The sequence below is a fragment of the Microchirus variegatus genome (genome assembly GCF_963457635.1).
Source record: "Microchirus variegatus genome assembly, chromosome: 16".
NCBI classification, from domain to species: domain Eukaryota; kingdom Metazoa; phylum Chordata; class Actinopteri; order Pleuronectiformes; family Soleidae; genus Microchirus; species Microchirus variegatus.
In genome coordinates, this window is record NC_139817.1 from 12,343,299 (window position 1) to 12,358,810 (window position 15,512).

General features: G+C 42.0%; 2 protein-coding genes across 2 annotated transcripts; both read right to left on the minus strand.

The window, feature by feature from the left end:
* Positions 1–795: 795 nt before the first annotated feature.
* Positions 796–2,356, minus strand: LOC310937941 (bone morphogenetic protein 10-like; the record flags this gene model as incomplete). Its single annotated transcript, XM_083902331.1, has 2 exons — positions 796–1,853; positions 2,056–2,356. 2 exons carry the CDS (start codon positions 2,354–2,356, stop codon positions 796–798), a joined length of 1,359 nt encoding a protein of 452 aa, XP_083758457.1.
* A 1,563-nt stretch (positions 2,357–3,919) lies between these two features.
* LOC310937942 (splicing regulator ARVCF-like) lies at positions 3,920–15,303 on the minus strand (the record flags this gene model as incomplete). The annotated part of the gene is made up of 15 exons (XM_083902332.1): positions 3,920–4,012; positions 4,180–4,256; positions 5,300–5,387; positions 5,623–5,734; positions 6,395–6,587; positions 6,678–6,828; positions 8,445–8,572; positions 9,320–9,391; positions 9,532–9,549; positions 10,311–10,479; positions 11,599–11,716; positions 11,830–12,013; positions 12,094–12,572; positions 13,352–14,010; positions 15,058–15,303. The coding sequence occupies 15 exons, from the start codon at positions 15,301–15,303 to the stop codon at positions 3,920–3,922; spliced, it is 2,787 nt and encodes a 928-aa protein (XP_083758458.1).
* Positions 15,304–15,512: the final 209 nt, after the last annotated feature.

Genomic DNA, 15,512 nt, shown 5'->3' on the forward strand with positions numbered 1-15,512 from the left:
ACAAAACAGTGAACATGCAGGGTGTCCATTAGGAAGCCGCTGCTGCTTCTGGGGGAAAAAAAGTATTTTATGGACTAATGAAACCAAGATGGGATGATTTGGGGGGAACTCAAAGCCTTAAATATGGCATCAAAATGTCTCTGCATAGCAACATTAAAAAAAAAGTCATCAAACCAACAGTGATATATAAAGAACACTGAAGTGAATCCACAACTAAAGACAATAGACCAGTCACAGCCCAGACCAACAGAGATGATATGGAATGACCTCAAACAATCTCAGACAACCATAAACATTAGTGAGCTGAAGCTATTCTGAAGAATAGATAAAACAAATCCTCCTGAGCCATGTGCAGATGTAACACACAGTTACCAGAAGCACTTGGCTGAGGCTATTAATGAAGATTTAACACGTTACTAAGTTACAAGGGTCCACTTACTTTTCCCCATGATTACTGTGAATGTTTAAACAGTTTAAATTATTTGTCTAGTATTAGCTCATGCACATTGTGTTAACATGTGTGGCTATGGTGAAGAACAGACACAGTCATACAGAAAACCAGAAGCAGAAAATGCCCATAGGGTTCCCATACCTTTTCTAGCCACTATACAATTATACAATTGCACATTTACATTAAGCACACAACTTGTGTCCTTGTATCACTCATTCACAACTAGGTCCAGAACTGTGTTCATAACACGCCGATGTATGAGATCTTAGATATTGTGGATACTAGCTCAGGAGAAGACGTGTGCAATGTGCAGTTTCTGTGCAGCAGCAGCAGCACTTTCGGGACTATCTGCATCCACACTCTGCCACCACCATTCCCTCGTACTTGTGATTGAAAGTGATCACCCCGTTATCATGATAAAGAAGCGATATGGGCTCCAGTTTAGTGGGTACACAGCAGGCACGCGATGCTCTTTCTGGACTCTTAACACTCAGCAGCGTCTGCACGATGGCGTGTTTGGTGGGCGAGACTTCGGAGGTCATGGGAGGGTTGCACACGCCATTGCACTCGTACGCCTCATAGGCCAGAGGCTGGATGATCCAGGTGTCCCAGCCAATGTCTTTAAAATCCACAAAGAGCGGGGTCCTCTTGCATGGCTCGCTCTTAACATTGCGACGGATTCGGGGAGGCGTGTCATAGATAAGGTTGGACTGCAGTTGCATGAGTGACTGCTTGTCCAGGTCATCCTGGTTTGTGTGGCCAGTGTTGTGATTCAAATGCCCCCAGAAAGTTTGTTGGCTCCGGCCCATGTTTTCAGGAAGGTCATTCTCGTGCTCAATCATCTGAGTGAGCTCTTTTTTATCCTCTTTGTGGTCTCTGCTCTGATCATCTGAGAACACGATCATCACGGCATTTTGTTTTCCATCCGTGCTGCGGGCAATATCAATCTCCACCAAACTTTCACTCTCCACTCTGACCTCACGTGTGGCCTCTTCTTCTTCCGCTGAAACCAGACCTGCGATATGGACGTCCAGTCTGTGAGTTGCACACGTCGATTTCTGCCAAAGAGTAACCACATGTGTCAGGTCAAACGACACCCAGCTGTTATCTTTGGCATGAATACGCGTTGTCACCAGTTCCTCCAAGTCCATCGTCTCCACCACCTCTTCTTTGTTCCTCCTTCTCCCTTCTTTCCCCACCTCTTTTGTCCAAACGACGCCCTCATGTATTTTGTAAATGGTCACCTTGCAGTCAAGGCCAGGGAACGGTCTTTGAGCCTTCTGGACCAGGGTGAAAAGGCGAAGCTCAGCTACTGTTATGTGCTCATAGTGGGGCATGGAGACGTTGAACAGCAGAGGGAATATCCTGACACCCCTGGTCGTTAAACTGTATGGGGAGGAATCTGAAATTAAAATATCAATGAATGTGTCTTACATTATCAAAGATTCATTATAAATTGGTGAATATGAAGCCTCAGTATTTTCAAGTAAAACATCACACTTTTCTATTAATCAAAGAAGTCCAATATCAAAAATAGAACTCTCTTAACAAAATATGCAACATTTCCTAAGGATTTCATGGTGGTGAAGAAAACAAGCTCCTACCTTCGTTCTTGAAGCTGCGCACAATGTTGGCTGAAGGCACAGAAGTGCGGTCATTGGCAAATCTGTTGTACAGCTCCAGCATGTACTCTGGTGGCTCCTTGCGGGCAGTGAGGGCCCTCGGCTTGGGCCCCACCTCTGTGAGGTTAAGTGTGGACAGAAACTGGCTCAGAAAGTCCTGCGATGCCCTGTGACGGCTCACAGTAGAGCTGATGGGACTGCTCAAGCTCCTACCGGTCAACACCAGCAGGATAAAATTCAGACAGCACGTAAAGCCAAGGTTAAAGAAGACTGAAGAGGTCATGGTTGCGTGGAGGAAAGTTTTAGATCCGAAAGGCCCGAGTCTCAGATGATAAGGTGTGATGGATCCTGTGGAGACGGTAGTACTTGCGAACGGTTCAACGTTTTGAGAAAGGACTGACCTTCATTAAAAAGGACAACAGGTTGGTGTTGGGGGGGGGCAAAGTGCTGTCCCGACTCAACCCTCCTCTCCCTGTCCCTCTCCCTCTCCCTCTCTCTCTCTCTCCGTCAGACTCTTGTGACCTAAAATTCAGTCTCATTTCAATCTATGCTTTTCTCTTGACAAAAGTTGACATCGGTCTAAAATTAACTTCGCAAACTGCTACGATAACGATGACGATGGTCATCTGATAAGTAATTATACTGTCGTTAGGAATACAAAGGAATGTAGTGATATGGAAATCATCAGAACCAAGTAACCTGAAATAAAATTAAACCATTTAGTGAAGATCAGATATTGATCGATCATTGATTTGCAATCACCACAAGAGACCAATGAAGACATGATATCTGAATTCAGCTCGATTTTCAGAATGTAATAGTTTTAAGCCAATGTAATATAATATATAGTCACTTATTCATGAAACATTTTCTTCAAGTGAATTTTGACTACTGTTTTTTGTATGGTTAGGTTGGGAAAGGCCACGTTAAAGTTTAGATGCTTGTATCTCATCTTTTCAGTCCAACAGTCAGCCACCGATACAAAAGCAGAACATGAACAGAAATGAGAAATAATGCACATCATTTTATTTTTCATTCGACATCGCAATGCAAAAAGGACCACTGCAAAGCAGAGTTGTACTGAATGTAGTATTACTTACGGGTATTAGCTAATACACATCAATAACTTTGAATTAATAATGTGGGTATTACAATAAATATTACAATATAAATGCCCTCATTTAGATTATTAACAGTCCTTAGTTACACATTTACAATCTCATTTTGCCTGCCGTGAAAAAACAAATGCAATAGGGGGGATATCAACGGATGCACGGACTAGTCTGATAACAGTTTTGTCAAGAACAAAATGAATTCCCAAATGATTTGAATGTTTCGATGACTATGTCGACAAGAGCCCTATTCCTAATCATCTCCAACACTGACAAACATATTTTAAAAAGCATTAAACGTGGATATTTCCCTCCAGCTTAGGGAGATGGACAGTAACAGACTGACATGTCTTTTGAGGTCTTAATAACTTGACAAACTAGTAATTATTATTAGTTATCTCAGTGTAGAATTTAAACTGTACATGTCATAATATATTCTTTGGGGTCTTGTCTCACCATAGCTTGCATAATTAGGCTTTTTCAGATAAGCAATCCATTACGTTTTAAGACAAAATGTTATCCTAAATGACAAAAATCCAGACCATATTGTCACATAATCTCCATACTTAGTTTGCCACGTTATTTCCTAACAACGAAAGGAAATGTTTGTTTTTTTTAAACTGTAATATTGTTTCTCTGTCTGCACAAGTATGAGCAAAATGGCACAAATCTGTGTTTCACCAGTGGTGTCTCTGCAGGTCACCCAGGCTTGGGTGGCCCGGGTGTTGATATGTTTACACCCAGGAGTCCAGCGGTGGAGGTTTGTTATCCATGAGGCCCACTGCAGGTCTGCCAGCTCTGATGAAGTGTTTTCTTTCACTTATAGCCTGGGTCAAGAAATATGCAAAAAAGCCAGCGTTAGCCGATTTGCATAAAAAACAACAACAGTAGGCATGAGTCCTAAGGCAGTTATTGTTTAAACTATAATGCTGCAGGTATAGGATGTGAAGTCAGCAATTAATTACAACCTATATGCAGAATACAGTATGAATACCTGGAGAGCATCTCTTTCCACAACAGGCCCTTTTCCATCTCCAACCCTATCATTTGGCTCTAAGCTAGAATATACATCTGCAAAGAAAGAAAGCATCAAATTAACAAGACAATGTGTAGCAATAGGTACACAAGACATTAGAATAACCTTTGGAAATGTGAGTTCTGTCACTTAAAGGTGCCATATGTAAGAATGTGGCCAAAAACGGTTACTACATTCAAATTCAAAATACCGAGGTACCTTTTAAGTTTCGTTTTCTGTCGTAATTGGCAACCCGTGGTTGCTCGGCAGCTGAGACTCTACTGACTGCAATGATTGGTAGATGGCGGTAGGTGGCACCACATGCCAAAACATGATTGCAAAACATAAACACAATTTGCAGTCTGCAAAAAAAAAAAAATGTATGCAAATATTTTGGCTGTACTGTTGTTTGTTATATGAATATTATTCCTGAGTCTCTGTGACATATTAGGAGGATTTTATTTTTATGGCCAGTTAGATTTATTACATAATGCACCTTTAAGAATATTACTGAAAATCAGATTCATAAAGGAACTCACACAACCCACCTAATCTATTGAGGAATATAACAGGTAAAGAGACGGGCAAATATAATTAAGCAGAAATCTCTGTTTTAGCTGGAAGATAGAGGTCACTCTCAATGTGGCAGAGCAGGCTGCTCTTTTGGAATAATGTTCAAATTTAATGTGACTGCTGATGCGTGCCATGCGCCTGCTCTGCCTCTGGGAGGGACCGCTCAGGCTAATAAGCCAAGTCTTTGCACTATATAATGTGGGCACCACATCATTGGTTTAAGGCTGTCTTTTAGGAGGAGATGATCTTAGACTGAAAATGCCCAATTCTGTGTGTGTGTGTGTGTGTGTGTGTGTGTGTGTGTGTGTGTGTGTGTGTGTGTGTGTGTGTGTGTGTGTGTGTGTGTGTGTGTGTGTGTGTGTGTGTGTGTGTGTGTGTGTGTGTGTGTGTGTGTCCTCCGACATGTTGTGAACCACAGCGTATTCAAACATCATCCTTTGTTCCCTGAGCTGCAGGACACTTTTCTCATTTAGGCGGCACTTTAATGACATTTTGCTGAGGGAATTCATGCATGTGATTTAGTGACCTTGGTTTTTGTCCATGAGAGGTAAGGTGATGTCATCGCCTCCTTGCTTCCCACCCTTGGACTTTTTAGCCACTCCTGTTGATGTTGGCTTTGACAGAACATAACATACAATATTATGTCACACAATGGCATACATATAATGATGATTATTGTTGTTATTATTTTACATGGACATGACAGAAAACAGCTTTCTTTATCAGTATAAAACAGCAAATGCCAACATTATCGCTCAGCACATCTAACTCTTTCTGCAGTTCATTGTTCTTGCAGACTCTGTTACATTCTTTTTTAGCTGTAAATGTCCCAGAAACAGTGATAAATACCTTAAAGTTGCTCTTGGTCCAGCCTGCCTTGATTAAAGCGTTTCTCAGGTCCTTGTAGGCCCATATTGTCTGAAGCACATGAGAGGCTGCCTTGGTCTCTCGTGCTGATTGGCTGACAACGACAACACAAGGAGTTATTGTAAACAACAGCGAGACGATGTTGTCACAAAATTATTAAAAATCCATGTTCCCTTTGCCCTGGGCCATGTTGGTTGCTGATGGCGTCGCGAGCTATTGCATCAAAAAAATGTCAGAACAAATGCTATAAATACAGCTCCATTGAGCTCGATTATTTTCCGTCTCATTTTGTAAAAAAAAAAAGGACAGTTGAGATTAAAGGAGCCGTATGCAAGTCATAAAATGACCCTGACATAGCGTTAGTGATTAAGGAAACAGTGGGTTTACAGACAACAATGGTGCATTTAAACTTTCATTTACAGCCTGCAAATGATGTGTCTGTTGTCTCTGAGGAGGAGGGAGAAGGGGACAATACTCTCCATTTTTTGTCATTTGGATTGCAGTACTCTTTCTTCCTCCCACAGTCCAAAAACATGCAGATTTGGGGATTAGACAAATTGGACACACTTAATTGACCCTGGGATGGACTGGTGACAATGTTCAGGATGTATTGGCACCAGTGCTGCCCCATGACCGTCATGTTGAGGATAAAACAGTAGGAGATATCTCACATGCAGCTCCTTTATCTTTGGTTTTGGCTTATTATAATCCTCTCTGTAGCTCTTTTGTCGTATAAAGAGATTACTGTATATACCTGGATTTGTTGATGGCCACCAGTTTCTGCACAGCATGTCCCTGTATGAGCGATCGGGCATTCTCGGGGCTGTCCGTTATAATCTCGTGGATGGTGTTCAGAATAGACACCACAGTGTCTCCCTCAAGGTTTTTCGCTGGGTGCTGCTGCCCACAGGGAAGATTGCCGACAAGGTCCCTGAGAGCATAACTCCCTGTGATGACAGGGAGCGCAGGAAAGAGAGCGTAAGGGGTGTGCAGGCGGAGAGCCATTCGTATTGTTGATGTCAATTACAAGTCTGAACCTATTAGCTCTTTGTTCCGTCTGTCCATGGCCAGGTTACGAAGAGCAATAGCCACAGCTCGCACCACTTTGTCCACATCCGAGCGCAGGAGCTCCACCAGAATGGGAAGCCCTTTCTCTTTTCTCACTGTGGCCCGGATGTAGCTCGACAACTAAGAACAACCCCACCCCAAAAAAAATATGACAGCTGAGTGACATTAGTCTTCGCATTTTTGGAAGTATCCGAGTCCTTTTTGAGGGCTATTTCTCCACCTTCTCCACTACATCTACACTTAGCATGATGCTCGTTAACACAAATGTCTAATAACATGGCAGCAATTTCAAGGCATTTCGGCCTGAGACAGAGGCACAGTTTGTGAACAGGCAAAGCAGGCAACCGCTTGGGGCCCCGAGCCGATAGGGGGCCCCCGACACCTGGAGCCCGAGGGCTGTTTTTACTGAAATGTGCAGTGACCACAATGGGCGATTTGCAATGACATCTCAGTAGGAAACCTCCCTAAAGGGGCCCCACCTCACTTTAACCTGTGTGAAGTTATCGTTCTGCAAGTTGGAAAATGAAGAGGATTATTTACAGTGTAATGCATCTTTTTTTTACTTAATTTACTTTTTTTTTTTTAGTTATTTACAGTGTTTTATTGTTCTATATATTTATATTATTTTATAATGTGGGTTCTTTACAGTGTATTGTATTTTTTTTATATAAGTTTATATCGTTTTTAAAGCTATTTACAGTATTTTATTTTTCTTTACATTTATATTTTCACATACTTTTTAATTACAAAAATTAATTTAAAAATTAAGGTTTTTACATGTTATTTCATTCATTTCGGGGGAAAAAAATATATTTTGAACTCATACATTTTTCGCTGGTGTCAGATTATTTATAACATAATGCAACACTGGTTGGAAGGAAGGGCCCCCTGGGAATTTTTGCTTAGGGCCCCTACAGACTCTAGAATCGCCTCTGCCTGTAGACATGGTCAAGACGACCTGCTCAACTTCAACTTGAGCATCACAATAGGGAAGAAAGGTGATTTAAGTGACTCTGAATGAGACGTGGTTGTTGGTGCCACACAAGCTTTTCGAAGTTTTTCAAAAACTGCTGATCTCGTTTAATTTCCTTGCTCGACATAGAGAATGGCCCAAAAAGAGTAAACTATCCAGTGAGGAGAATGGCCAGACTGGTTCAAGATTATTAAAAATAAGGCAATAATAACTTGTGACAGTAACTCTATGCAGAATGTATTTCATGTTGCCTTGTGTGTCTGTGTACCTAATAAAGTGACTGGTTGGTGTTCTCTCTCCACTGCCCTCTTGTGTATGATGTAACCCAATTTCAAATTCCTAGTATTGTAAAAACTCCTTTAATCTGAGCCGTGCCTCAGCACTTGATTTTAAAATATAGTGACATTCATGGCACAATAAATCTTTGACAAAGCACGATGTTTGACAGCACTATGGAACGACCTGGGGTACACAGCGGTAAAAGTAATTTTTTGTTTTTTTGATCATGTGGGCTGGTGACAAAGTCAGTCTGGAGGGTTTACTTAGATTTAATCTTAAATATTGACGCAATTTCAGAGACTACACCTGAAACAAAGACACACAGGGACATTGTGAGAGCAGAAATAGCGATATTCTTCGGATATATATCACATTTCTTGTGAATATGACAATATAATATGTGACATTTCAGTGGATAAACAGCTAAAGGTAAGTAATGTGTTGTGCCTGGCGGCAGCCAAGTGTCACCATTTCAACCACTCACAGCCCATTGTCCCGCAGCGAGATTCTGCAGCGCTCCTGCAGCCGCCTCCAGGGTGTTATGGTTGTGACTGCAGGTGAGAAGGGAGAGGTAGAGCCTCACCACCTCAGGCTGGTACAGCAGCTCCAAGCCTTTAAAGGAAAGGCAACACACACACAAAAAAAAAGTTCAAGCAGTGTTAAATGATGGTGCTATCACAATTATCTTCCTTTTTCATTTACTAGATCAATTTGTGTAAAAACTATTAACGCTGTTCCAGAATTTCTTCTATTGGCAGGTCAGTATAAAATATAGACTAATGACATTGTATGGAAGAAAATTAAGACTCCAGCAGAGGTTTTTTTTTTTTTTGTTACGTGCCAGCAGCAGCAGCAGTAGCATCTCTGGACAGCTGAAAATTGGTATAAAGCTGACCCAGGATAATAAGAGACTAATCACTCTGATTTGCATTCACTGACTGCAGCATGAGAGACAATGAGCATGGCTCTGCTGCTCTCTGCTCTAAGGATGACCACATACAGAACTCAGCATGATTAAAATCAACCATAAAATACCAATGTCTATATATGTCATGTTGAATTCCACTGCAAAGTGAGCCAATAATAACGTTTTCAGTTGTTTGGTCATGAAACTGTCATCAAGCGTTCATGTGTGGCTTTGCATTTGAATTCATTTTCTTTCAGGCCATGCCAGCGTCATGCATACAAAACACAAATAACACAGACAGCAGCTGCTAATGCTCTACAATAGAATCATTTGCCTTTATCGTATTATTGTTAAACCCCCTCGTGCAGCTCACTATAAGTCACACCGTTATACTCTCGTACTTGAAATGCAGTTTTTAACTATTGTGTTTTCACATATACCTTCATATATACCTTTCATTTGCTCTGTACGTTTTGGTAAATCCAATGTACTGTATTTTCTGTCCATTAATCCATTTTTCCAACCTGCACATCACAGACGCACACATGCACACAAATACAAACGCCAGTGTTTAGTGTATAAGGTCCACACAGATACAGAGAATGTTAGCAAAATTCAAGTCACTGTATTTCTTCTCCGCCGTGGGAATAATAAGCAGACTGACCTTGATTGAACCACTCCTCTGGTGATTGAGGTTGGAGAGGGAAAAACAAGACAGAAAAAAATGTCAAAGCTTGAGTTATGCTGTCGAGGGACAAAAAACAGAGTCCCTCGATGGGATGAGACAGTGTGGCGGAACAGGCAGGTCCTGGGTAATGTTTGGCTCAGCGTGGCATTTGTCAATTTTCCGCAATTAGCATTGAAAGGCTATCACTGGTAAGGAGCTATAAAACTGTAAATCACAATTAACTTTAATTTTAATTGTTTCTCCGACGAGTTCTCATCCAGCACAAAACAGCTACAGTCATTTGATTACCGCATATTAGCTCTAACTGAAAATATGCCTTGGGTTATACATCTCCTCCAAACATCTCGTCCTTCACAGTTAAAAAACCGTCTTGCTTGTTGCTTCAGTTGTTTGGTGTGATAACACAACAAGCAAGCTTTTCAGTTTTGTAACTTGGCACTTTCACAGGGTGCTAAAATATTCAGGCTCTCGTTGGCGTAAAGCCGGGCAAGAGACGCGAAACCCATGCTTGTAGGCAGCGTGCACGGAAATAAAGACTTTTAAAGAGAGAATTAAGAATATTCAGTCTCACGCTGTCTCATTAAAATGTGAAAATGTATGAAGTGTGTTATGGTGGGGACAGGCAACATGATAAACATAAATAAACATAATATAACCAGAAATGAACCAGATAGATACAGAGATAATTTAGTTATCTCACAGAGAAATTCACATAATTTATTGATTGAAGTTATTGATTATCATGGCCAACTAACCTTTGGGCCTCTTGCCACCAAAACAGTCCGGTTCATTCTTCTTCTTTTGGTGACCCACCGTCCTCATCAGGTGATTGGTGTGAGAATCCTGGAATCGCTCGGCTCCTGGTACTTCTTTGTGGACGTGATAGGACAGGTTCCGCAGAATGCAGACGCAGTTCTCCACTGACTAAATAGTAAAAAAATAAATACAAATTATGAAATGACACACGATTTCCATCAGCGCTAATGTGCAGAAGCTGACATGGCTCACTTGGTTCTTTGGTTTGGTTCATACACTACCGTTCAAAAGTTTGGGGTCACTTAGAAATGTCATTATTTTTAAAGGAAAAGCACTTTTTTCAGTGAATATAACATTAAATGAATCAGAAATACACTCTATACATTGTTAATGTGGTAAACGACTATTCTAGCTGCTGGTTTTTAATGGAATATGTACATAGGTGTATAGAGGCCCATTTCCAGCAACCATCTCTCTTGTGTTCTAATGGTACATTGTGTTTGCTAATCGCGTTAAAAGGCTATTGGATGATTAGAAAACCCTTGAAAACCCTTGTGCAATGATGTTAGCACAGCTGAAAATAGTTTTACTAGTTCTTTGACGAAAGCAAAGTTTCAAGGGTAAAATTATTATTTGGAATAAAAATCATTATTTCTAATATTGTCAATGTCTTGAATATATTTTCTATTCATTTTGCAAATCTTTTGATGGATAAAAGTGTAAATTTTAATGGAAAACAATTTTTTTTTTATCGGTGACCCCAAACTTGCACTTTTTTAGTGTAGATGGGAATGCAGTGATGTGATGGTTTGTTTGTTTTTCCTGTCATAATGACACAAACTTTAGAGAACACAACAACAGCATCCACACATTGGCAACATTGATTTTCTGAATCAGATGCATTTGTACAGGCAACAAACTTCAGCTTGAAGTGACCTGAACCAAGGCCCAATCCCTTTGTGGTTTGGGCCTTACCAAATGGACACCCCTTCAAGAACAGACACACCACATTACTGTTGGAGATTCAACATGTCACTATTACTGTGGGCGAGATAACCCTTCACCCTATCCCTCTACGTCAAATAGTGGGACACTCTATGCTTTCATGTGAACACACAAAATGGAGGAGTAGGTCTAAGATAGATTTCAGGAGGATTCATTATTGAGTGTTTTGAAATAGCAGCTTAATTCAGGATAATTTTTAAAGACATAAAAGTACCATGTTCTCAACACATCTCGGTGTGGATGTTTTTCTTAAATGTTAAATGTAAATTAGAGCGTGCTGACCTTATTGTCCATATCCTTGTTGACAACAGCTGACTGAAGGGCATGAAGAAGGGCATCCACGAGTCCCTGACAATCCCTCAACCTCTGCCGAGCCTCCGCACCATCTGAGCTGACGTTCCTGCAGAAATATCTTAGGTCACCAAGCCTGCACAAACTCTTTCTGGTGCAATTATTAAAAGAATAATAATAATAATGTTACTGGTTCCTTTCCTGGCCAGAGACTGAGATTACCTCAGACATCCAGACGTGTTCTTGAAGACTGTGGTCCATTCAGCGCTCTGCATTTTGGAGGGATCGGCTGAGTCTCTCCTCCAGCCTGAGTGTGGGATAATGATTTCATCGGTCAGTGTTTGAAGGCCATGGTTGATCACCAACATCTTCAGAGGCTCATGTGAGGAGAGGTTCCATAAAGTGCCTGCAGGAGGAAAAAGGTACAAAAGTTAATGAAATGAAGAACTTCGTGAATGAATTAAGGGTAGATAAATGTTACTGTACCTGTGACTAACTCTTTGACCTCCATGCTGCTGGACTTCCTCAAGAGCCTGACTAAAGCTTGTATGCCATCACAGTTCTTGATGGCCATTTTGTTGTTGTGGTCTTTTCCGAAGGATATGTTGCGCAAAGCACCACAGGCCTTGCGGTGGACTTCCGGTTTGGGATGGTCCAGTAATTCCACCAAGATCGGCACGCCGTTCAGCTGGCGAACTTCCTGCTTGATGCGGTCGTTCTCGTAACACAGGTGCTGCAAATAGGCGGCTGCGTTGGATTTGACCGGGTCCATCGGGTGGCTGAGCATCGAGATGACCTCGTGTAAGTTGGGATCTCTCCAGCGCGGGTCTCTGCGGATGCCGTCCAGGCTGACCATGCTGCTGCGTTTGTGAGGAAACTGCAGGGTCTGCGCTCGGCACATGGCCTGGAAGTAAGGATTCAGGTTCCCTTCGAGCTGGGCCATAAAAGCATCGTCATAGCCACCTCTGAGGAGACATAGAAAGGCACGTGTAATTTTGGACAAAACTGCAGAATCATCATTCAATTTTAAGAGTTGGACTCTTAGGGACGAGGAAAACTTAATATGCTTCTCCCCAAAATGTCAAACAATTGTTTTTGTATTCTACAGAGTGAATGAAAGGAGCCGACTCTCACTACCTCACTGCGCTTTGCGACTGTGAGTTGTATCTTTTGTAAACAGGTCTGGCACTTTATGTGGGCTAAGGAAACGCTTGTGGCAGGCACGAGCAGGTGAAACCTCCTTATTTATTGAGTTTGCAGCACGTTGCCTGATTGATACCATGCTGCTACTTAAATGCTGTTCATCTGTCTCTCTGTTGTCCAGGCTCACTCACAGATACAGGGAAAAGGTGATTATTGTGGCTGTAACGTGCAGTATTATCACAGAAAGTCATCTGTGCCACAGTATTGCAGACTTGCTCTGAATTGACATGTGGTCACATTAAGCGCATGATATACAGTATATTGTATGCTATTGATGTCAAAAGGTGAATTGGCTTTCAATTAGCCTTTGGTAAGAGTGAACTCATTATTTGGACCACATTGATATTTCAGTGACTCAGATTGAGATCAAAGCTTGACCCTAAAGTAATAGACTCAGTTTAGCCTTCTACAGAAAACAAGGTTGGCAGAATCCTTATCTTGCATGGAGATAAATATTTCTACTACTCCTCTGTGTCCTGATCCTAAATAAAGACACCAGCCAAACCACAAAAAGGATGAAAAAAGGTTGATCTGACATTACCTGGTTCTCGAGGGCTCTCTGAGGAGCTCCATGGTGGTGAAAGGCCTGAACTGGTGGATCCCTGCCAGTGTCGGGTAACTGGCATTTGGGTGATCAGACTTCATGTCCAGAGGGTTTTCTCCTTGCTCGCTGGAGCCATGCTCCTCTGTCTGGCCGCTGAGTCCTGCAGGAGCATAGCTGTCCCTGAGGAAGGGTAAGGTGTAGTGAGCCCCAGGCTGGAAGTTTTTGGCAGGCCAGTAGCTGTGGAGGGTGGCACGGGAGAGGCTTCCATACCCTGGGCATATTTCACCCCCGATGCCCCTGTAACTGTCAGGCAGGGTGTACACTCTGCTCTGGCTCTCTTGATTGAGTGGTTGAGGCTCTCCAGACTGCAGTGCCACCTGAGGCTGTGGCGGTGCTGCTGTGGTGGTGGTGGTTGTGGTGTTGTTGTTGTTGGTCGTTGTGGTTGGCGTGACAGACTCAGTGGGTTGAGGGAGACACACGGCGGGTTCAGTGTTTGCCTCTGGAATTGGTTGCTCTGCAGGAGTTTTGTCTTGAACAACTTGAGTCGACGTGAGCGCAGGTGCGTCTGCAATCTGTAAATTCTGTAGTTGTGACGCGGAGCATACTCGGGCGTCGCTCAGGACCTGTTCGCCGTCTTGCTCCACAGCCTTGAACTCCTACAAGGAAGGACGACAGCACCACAAGTACAATCAGAAATCATCTCTTTGAAGGAACTACAGGTTTCCTCAGAGGATATCAAAATGCCATCAACTTTTTTGTTGACCATCACAGCAGGAGCTAATTGGACGTATAATATTTTTGACCCATTATTTCTTATTTAAACCATGCAGCCTATAACAGCTCCGTTTTCATGGCAATGATCAGTCATCATCTTTTCAGCACTTTGGCCTTGAGAGCCACCAAACATAATGAATTCTTCTCTTCAGCCACAAGATAATGAATCCCTCTTGTTGAAAATGATTTTAGATTGGACTTTGATGAAACACTGTGAAGTCCAGCCACTGAGTAAATTGCAGAGAATGTAATTGTCTGCTTTAGTCGGTTGATTTTGATTTTAACTATTTTATCGCAGAGTGTGAGCAAAGCCTGTTGTCTTGAGGGCATCGCATGCAGATAATGTAGAAAACCCAATGAAATAGAACCTAATTAGATTAGATTTCATGGTGACTTTATACCAGAGGGCAGTTTGGCATCCACTGACTGTCAGAGTAACTGAAACTCTGAGTTACAGCCCAGTCTGCTGTCTTCCACACAGCTTGGTGTTGTTGTTTTATTTGTTGCCTTCCATTTCTGTGTTCACAACTGATTCAATACACAAATACTGATATAATGAATTATACACGGAGTAAAATGATTTAAATGAAGAGCTTTTAATTGATTTATTCACCACCTCAACTGAAATTGTCAAATATTTTGCTGAACTACTATTCTGTCTAATTTTCTTATCCTTCAAGGTGGTTGAACTTAGAAATTAAAGTTCACCTGCTGCCTTAAAAACCCAAAAAGCTTAGGTCAGCTCGAGGATACATATTGTTTCAACAAAGAAGGTTAATGTAACTTATGATAACTGCCCTTTAAATGTACTTTATCTTGTGAAACAATTCAGTTCCAGTTTTTTAGTTCTATAGCATTTTTAACTATTTTATTTTGAAAGAACACAATTATTAAAAGTCAGCCAGTGGCGATCAAACAAATTCACGGACCTCAGTATCAGTCTGCTGCGGGGTGTCGGTCTCTGTGGAGCTCTCGTTGGTCGAGGTCATCACCGAGGCGATGGAGGTGGGCGTGTCCGGCTCATCAGCCGTGGACGGGGTGTCCAGAGTGGGTTCTCTGGCCTCCTGGTGCAAAGACAGTGAAGGAGGACCCTCCGAACTCTGCTCCACACACACAGGGAAAGAAATGATGAGACCCTGTTGCAGAGCGTCATCCTTCGTGGACAGAAAACACATGTACCCCCATCTGCAGTTTTCATAACACTCTGTGTCACTGAGATTGTTTACGCATAACTGCATGTGATGCTGCATTGTGTGCTGCTCTGGTGCTGTGCTGACAACTCACGTCCACTCAATTAGCACATAATTGGAGTGATTTAAAACAGACATTGTATTGTGTAAAAAATTAAGCGTAAAAAAATAGACTTTCAAAAAAGGCAGTCTAG